The 8,266-nt window shown below is 43.3% G+C and overlaps 1 protein-coding gene across 1 annotated transcript in view; it reads left to right on the forward strand.

The window, feature by feature from the left end:
• The first annotated feature begins 618 nt into the window (after positions 1-618).
• Cdrt4 (CMT1A duplicated region transcript 4) overlaps positions 619-8,266 on the forward strand; it is a 29,758-nt gene continuing 22,110 nt past the window's right edge. The window contains exon 1 of the mRNA XM_021213971.1: positions 619-808. Within this exon, the coding sequence (XP_021069630.1) occupies positions 721-808 (88 nt within the window). The 5' untranslated portion in view covers positions 619-720. The remainder of the gene's footprint in view (positions 809-8,266) is intronic.

Genomic DNA, 8,266 nt, shown 5'->3' on the forward strand with positions numbered 1-8,266 from the left:
ACTAGGGTTAGAGGAATAAATGCAGAGATGTCCAGTCTGTCTCCTAAGTGCCGTCCAACTTCTTTGAAGATAAAAATTCTCTCTCCAATTTCTCCCAAAGTACCTTGTTAATGCAACCAATTCTTTGTTTCCACTCCAGGTTTTTGAGCCAGCTATGGTGTGGGGTGTGGGGTGTGGGGTGTGGGGTGTGGGGTGTGGGGTGTGGGGTGTGGGGTGTGGGGTGTGGGGTGTGGTTGGGGAGAGGACCTAGTCATATGCACCATTATTGGCTTTCTAGTTGATCTTGGCACAAAGGATTTGAACTCCTGGCCTCACTTGTCTTCAGAACGGGTCAGGTCTGGTTCAGAGTAATTCTTGTTGGAAGTGAGATTCAAGCCGGTGTCTTCTTCATTCTCTGAGCCTGAACACCCTGAATGAGGTCATTTATGCAGAGTGCCTGGTCTTGGACTCTCTGCCCAGGTCAGGGATGGGTTGCCCTAACATTCACCTTTGATGACTATGTCTTCAGCCAGTGAGATCCCTGAGGAGAAGATTCAGGGTAGAAGATTCAGGGCAGGGAAACCTGACAACTGTTGATGTCACAATGCCTCTACTCACCGTGACAGATGCCTGACTACTGAACCACCTCGAGGGGAGCAGCAAGACCATGGCTAACTGCAACAGACAGAGGACAACAGGGAATCTGGGACCCAGAGTTCAGGGGGCTGTAGGATACCAAAAATGATCTCTAGGCCAGAAAGCAGCTTCTCTGGGCCAGAAAGTAGCCAAGAGGTCCAGAAAAAGACATGGAACCCCAGGAATTACTCAGGTATCTTTGATGGGGCCCCTCCTCCCAAGCCAGACACTTGTGTTGACAAAGAGGGAAGGCTAGTCAGGAAGTCAAAGGTACATACCCAAACTCTACAGGTCATCCTTTTTCGGACAGTTCTTCCATTTGGTTAAAGGAGTTCAAGATCACAGTCCACATCACCTGTCACCTGAGACTATCCAACACACACTTAATGTTTAAGGTCTGCCCCTGGGCATTGGTGTCTTGCCTGCATGTATGTATGAGGATGTCAGATCCCCTGGAACTGGAGTTATAGACAGTTGTGAACTGCCTCGGGGATGTTGAGAATCGAACCCCGGGTCCTCTGGAAGAACAGCCAGTGCTTTTAATCACTGAGCCATCTCTCCAGCCTGAGGCTTACAGTTTATAACAATGGCTAAATGAGAACCACGTGTGGTGGTGCACACCTTTGATCCTGCACTTGAAGTCAGTCACAGCTGATCTCTCAGTTTGAAGTCAGTTTGTTCTGTATAGGGAAATCTAGGCCAGTCAGGGCTACACAACAGACCTTGTCTCAAAAACAAAATGTCCAAGTGACTGTCCTATATAGTAAGGGTTAACAATGTCATGTAAACATAAGTACATACCAAACCACACAAAAATATCTATGTATGTGTGTATCCCATGGAGGTTGGAGGTAAGGGCTTTTATCATTTAAAAATATATTTTCTACTCATTTTAAAGTTTTCAATAGATATACAAAGAAATGGGTCTATAATAGTGCTTTCATACACATACACATCTATATTTATATCTGTACATTTATATTTACATCGATATCTCATTATACTTTATTGTTCTTTGGAAGGGCATATACTAAGATGTCCCACAGATGCATGACTAAGTCTTGACAAAGTGGAGAATCTCCAAAATGTCCAACCAGGCCTAGTTCATGTCTTTATTACTAAGTATCTATAAGGTTAGACATGGTGCTATACATCTGTATGCCCGATACTCTGAAGGCAGAGACAGGAGGATTGCCATGAATTTGAGGCCTGCCTTGGCAACACAGTGAGTTCAAGGCCAACCAGAGCTATGAAGTGAGAGTTTGAGGCAAGTTTGAGCTACATAGAAGGGAATACTTTGTAATCCTCTATCCCCATCCCCAAATATAATGAATCTATAGAAAAAAAAACAAGAGCCAGCTACACATCCAAGAGAGTTTCTTCAAAGGATTAATTAATACTCAGGTTGATTTAGGAATTATTTAGAGAAAGGTTTAAAAAACTGTAAATACTGTTTTCTAATAGTGAGAAACCTTATGATTGACAAGGCACCTTAATATGTAGATCGGGATAGGGAAAGATAAGGGAGAAAAGACACTCCTATCCCTACACATAAGGAGACCCACCTTCCATGTTGTGGCTCTGTGATCTCTTAGGGATCTTGGATTCCTTTGCTTCTATCCTATAAATGGAGAAAGAAACACAGTGATGGTTAAAGATTTTGACCTCGGTTTGCAGGTACGGAGGACTCAGACACAAAAGTTGTATCTAGTCAAAAGGAAAAGAGGAGGAGGTAGGGATGTACTGGGAACCAGCTCTTAGCTTCCTTGCAGGATACTGGGTGGAATTCAGGAGGTAGACATTACTACTCTTTAATGGATAGACAGCTATAGGTCTCTGCTACAAAATTTTTCTAAAGAGAGTTGACAATGCCAGTCCCTCCTTGAACTCATTCAATAGTCTCCACAATGTCTACAAGACACAGACAGAATTCTTGACTGTAAATGTTTTAGGCCAGTGGTTTTCAACCTGTGGGTTGTGACCCCTTTGGGTGGTCAAAGGACCCTTTCGAAGGAGTTGCATATCAGATATTTACATTATGATTCATTACAACTATGAAGTAGCTACAAAATAACTTTATTTTATGGTTGGGGGGGTCACCACAACATGGGGAACAGCATTAGAAAGGTTGAGAACCACTGTTCTAGGCAGAAAAAACAACACAGAAACTCAACAATGTAAGACCCTTCATGGTTGGCTTTCCCTTTTTACAATCCACTTCTTCATACAGCCCTCTCCTGCAGCTCAGGTGCATCCTGTGTGCTGGTATCCCTTTTGAAGTTACTGCTTTGTTCTTTTCTTTAGATTTTTCCTCATTTGTTTCTTCCCCCTTTGTTTCAGTCATGCATGTTCATCATTCAAACGTAAACTAGGTGTCTGTTCTTTCAAGGACTTGTCTCCTGTGTCTCTTTCTGGTGCTATTCCTTCACATCATAGGAACAAATGGCACCCTGACATTGGGGACTACACTTAGGGGTCTTGTGGTGTTCCCAAAGGAGAAAATAGTGTTTGGGGAGTTCTCAAGGACTTAGACCAATGATACTGGTTTTCACTTGAGAACTTGTTAGAAATGCAAATTCTCCTCCTCCTCCTCCTCCTCCTCCTCCTCCTCCTTCTTCTTCTTCATTTATTTACTTATTATTTATATAGCGTTCTTCCTCCATATATGCCTGCAGGCCAGAAGTGGGCATCAGATCTCATTATGGATGGTTATGAGCCACCATGTAGTTGCTGAGAATTGAACTCAGGATCTCTGAAAGAGCAGCCAGTGCACTTAACCTCTGAGCCATCTCTCCAGCCTGAGATGCAAATTCTTAGCTTTTACCCCAGATCTACTGAATCAGAGAATTGGGTGAAGAGATCCAGGGATCTGTATTCTCATAGGTGTTCTAGGAACCAAACCACCCAACACATTTGTCTCTGAGACTAGTCAGGTCTGGTCCAGAACATCTGTTAAAATGAAACGAATGTAAGTCATCTAGCCCAGGAGTTGTTTTAGCTTCCTTGGCTGTGTGAAGAACCAGTCCTCTATGTCCTCATGACACCTTATGTCTCCTTTTGTCCCCCTCCCCCTCAACCATAATACAACTGTGGACAGTGACATCCTGAAGGGTGGAGATTCTATGAGGCTTACCTTTCCATGTCTGTACCTAACAGAGAAGATTCATAGAAAGTGCTTACACGGCCTTAGGCGCTGAAATTTATGTGAGGGAAAGCCAGACAAATCCCTTGCTCCTAAAGAATTGAAGTTCTAAGAGGGGAGTCAGAAAATACATAAAAAACAAATGCATTGAGGAGCTGGGGAGGTGACTTAGCTGTTAAGAGCACTTGCTGATCTTCCAGATCACCTGAGCTTGGTTTCTAGCACCTGTGTCTGGTGGCTCTCAGTTGCTTCTAATTCCAACTCCAAGTGATCTGATGCCCTCTTGCAGGCTTTGTGGGTACCTGCACACACATGGCATGCACTCACAGACTCACATAACCATAAATAAAAATACAAAATACATCAGAAAATAAAATCCTTCCAAACACTCCCAGACAGTGCTATGTACTGTAGGACAACAGCATGGGATGATAGGACAGTGAGTCAAACAGCCCAGATCCAGTGTAGCTCTAACCTGCAGGGTTTGTTGAGCTCGGGAGGGAGACCTGAGAAGTGTAGACAGAGGCAGTCAGGGATGGATGGAGTTTGGAGCTTAGATTTCACTTACAGTTGTGTTGGAGAAGTCCCTGGGGTGGATATCTAGGTTGAGGAATGACACACACACACACACACACTAGTGCCTACTTTTAAAAGGTCACTCTCACTGCCGAGTGTATAAAATATATTCTATGAGGGCAAGGGTAGAAAGGGGGAAGCCAGTTAAGAGGCTCTGAAATACCTGAGTGGACATTGAGGAAACACTGGGAACTCATGTTTGACCACATGCTCCTGGGGCCAGCTCCTCAGGCTTCAGTCTTGGTTCCACTGAAATAGGCTTTGAGCAAGCCACTGAGCCTTCCCTCTGCCTCAACTTTATAATCTGTAAGAGGGGATACCATTGGCACTTAACTCCTGGTTTGTAGGGAAGACTCGGTAAGCTAATGCAGGTAAAACAGACCCACCTTAGGCTGTTGCTATTACTGGCGTGATGTTAACAGTAACAACAACGGTTGTCATTGTGAATAAAGCAATGAATTTAGGGTATGTTTGCAAGCTGAACCGACATGATCTATTGATAAATTGAGTCTTGAGGGATGTGGGAAAGATTTCTAGGTTTTTAGCAACTGACTAATTAATGGTGCTGTAATAAAAGCAAGCAATGCCAGTACTTGAGAGGCAGAGGCGGGTGGGTCTCTGAGTTTGAGGCTGGGTTGGTGTACCAGACCAAAGGTACACAGACAAACTCTGTCTCAAAAACCCAACACAGAGAGAGAGAGAGCAAGAGCGAGAGCGAGAGCGAGAGCGAGAGCGAGAGCGAGAGCGAGAGCGAGAGCGAGAGAGAGAGAGAGAGAGAGAGAGAGAGAGGAGAGAGAGAGGGAGGAGAGGAGAGAACCATTGGAGGAGCAGGTTTTTTGGTGTGATGAGATGAGGTTTGCCAACAGTTCAGCTGATCAGGGAAAGTCTGAGGTATTTGTGGAACACATCTGAGATGTCTGGAAAGAGAATAAGTGGACAGGCCTGAAGTTCAAGGATGATCTAGATGAGAGGCCCGAAGACACACCTCTGGAAACCTGTGCAGAAGGGGAAGCCCAGGGTAGAGTGTTGAGTCCTTTCCTCTAAAGGTAGGCTGGGAGAAGAAGCCAGCCTATATCCCAGGATGACCTCCCAAGGAGGTGAAACCCAGAAGAGGCTCAGCGTGTGCTCTATGATGAACACTAAATATGAAGTGGATAGTTGAGTCTCCACAACATAGAAGATATTCGTAGAGAGCGATTGGATTTTACGTCATCAGTTGGTGCTTAAAGCCACTCGATTAGAAAGGTCTGCTTCTATACACTTCTTGATGCCAAGAATTAATAAGAGGAGGGCTCACTCCTGATCTGTGAGGAGGCAGTACAAACAGCCTTCTCAGCATGTCTTGCAATAGGATACCAAAGCATGTAGGACAGTGGTTCTCAACCTGTGGGTCCACACCCCTGGGAGGGGTGTCAAATGTCCCTTTGCCCGAGACCATTGGAAAACACATATATTTACATTATGATTCATAACAGTAGAAAAATTATAGCTATGAAGTAGCAACAAAAATAATTTTACTGTTGGGGGTCGTCCCAATGTAAGGGACTGTATTAAAGAGTCGAAGCATTAGGAAGGTTGAGGACCACTAGAGAGAGCTTGCTGCAAGCCAAAATAAATCCCACCTGCTTAACTACTCAGGCTGAGGAGAGGCTCCCTGCCTCCCTGTCAAAATAAAAGTCAAGAAATCACCACTAAAGGTTGACCAAACTGAGGTGGAAAATGCCTCAAACCATGCAAAGACTTTCCAGTGACATCATAGTTTGGCACAGCTGTTCTAGGTCCTGGAGCATCTAGACACTCACTCCTCTGACCATCCCACACAGACCATTGTGCATTTTCATTTAGGTAGCACTTAAGCTAGTATACAAAGTGAGGGGTTTCATTATGACATGAAAAGTTTTAATTAAAACATGACTGCGTCACTTCTCTCCTTCCCTTTCCTCTCTCCAACCGCTCCCATGTTCCCTCCCTCAGACTAGACCCTCTCTTATCCTATCCCTCCCACCCCCCAAAGTCTCCCCCTACTCCCTCTCAAACAGATGCCCTCTTTTATTTTATTGTTACACACACACACATACACACACACACATATGTATATGCCATATATGTATATATATATACTGCAGTGTGCTGTCTCTTAGTGTTGCTTGTGTATACATGATTTCAGGGCTGATCACTATTGGAAAATCAATTAGGATTTTTAGTTTTATGAAGTTCTACTTTTCAGTTGTTGGCCTTAAATCTTGGGCAAATCGTGTCCTGTTCAGGAAGTCCTTTCTTACACCTACGTGTAGGTTACTGTCCATGTTTTCTTCTGGCAGTTTTTAGAACCTTGGGTTTGCAGTTGAAGCCTTTGGTCTACTTGGAGTTAATTTTTGTGCCCTGTGATGGCTGTGGGCCTGATTTCATTCTTCTGCAAGTGGACAATGTTTCCTATTACCATTTGTTGAAGACGCTGCCTTTTTTCCAATGCATGGTTTTGGCATCTTTTCCATCTATCAGATGGCCGCAGTTGCGTGTGCTTGCGTTTGGATGTTCTGTTTTGATCCACTGGTGCACACGCCTGTTTTTGTGTCAGGACCACGCTGTTTCATGACTGTAGATCTATCATATAACTTAAAAATCTAGAACGGCAATTCCTTCCATATTATTCTGTTTGCTCAGGATTGTTTTGACCATCTGGGGTATTTCTTAGTTTCATGTATATTTAAGAATTTTTTCCCTATATCTGTGAAGAATGTCATGAGGATTTTTGACTGACATTGCATTGAATCTGTAAATTGCTTTTGGTAGGATAGTCATTTTTACAGTACTAAGTCTACCAACCCAAGAGCATGATAGTCCTTCTATGTTCTAAGCATTCTTCAATCTCTTTCAGGAATTTGAAGTTTTCATTGTAGTGGTTTTTCACCTCCTTGGTTAGGTTTATCCAGTATATTTGTCTTTTGACAAGTTGCCTTTGAGTCTGTAAATGAATCGTGTCTACGGTCTTCTCTCTTAGTTTGTAGGCTGTTAGCAAACAGAAAGGCTACTGATTTTTCTGCAGTTGTTTTTCTGAGGGTCACTGCGTAGTCCTGGCTATCCTGGACCTGGCTCTGTAGATCAGGCTGGAGTCAAACTCAAAAAAGGACGACCTTCCTCCGCCCCTAAGTGCTGGGATTAAAGGTGTGCACCACTGTGCCTGGTTAGCGACTGATTTGTGTAAGTTGATTTTTATTCTGCCATTCTGTTGAAATTAGTAATTGTTTCTAGAAGTTTTCTGTTGTAATTTTTGGAATCTCTTATGCCTATATTATCATACCACTGCAAACAGGAATGAATTGACTTCTTTTCCTCTTTATATCCCTTTAATTGTCTTCTCTTGTCTCATTGCTCCAGTTAGTACTTTGCACACCACATTGGAAAGGAATGGAGAGAGTTGACAGCTCTGATTTCCAATTTGAATAGAATTGTTTTGATTTTTTTTCCCTCCGTACATAATGATGTTAGCTGTGGGCTTGTAATATATAGACTGTATATGTTGAGTTATGTTCCCACAAGCCTCACCCTCTCCAGGACTTTGAACATACAAGCATGTTGGATTTTGTCAAAGGATTTGTGCATCTACTAAGACGATTGTGCACCTTTTATACATGAAACTACACTTAACTCTTATTCATCCCCTTCTTCCGAATTCGTGGTCCTCTTTCTCCCTGCAAACACTCCTCCATTCTGCCTTCAAATGACTGCGTTCCATTCCCACCCCTTTCTCCCTCTCCCCTATCCCTTAAGATCTCACCTTTCCTTTTCTCAGTCTCTTTCGTGCCTAAATGGATTCATACACTGCACACACGATCTATGATATATGTGTGTGCATCTGCGCATATGCACAAGTGTAAGTAGCACTGTGTGTGTGTGTGTGTGTATATATATATATATATATATATATATATA

The sequence above is a fragment of the Mus pahari genome, chromosome 14, assembly GCF_900095145.1.
Source record: "Mus pahari chromosome 14, PAHARI_EIJ_v1.1, whole genome shotgun sequence".
Lineage (NCBI taxonomy): Eukaryota > Metazoa > Chordata > Mammalia > Rodentia > Muridae > Mus > Mus pahari.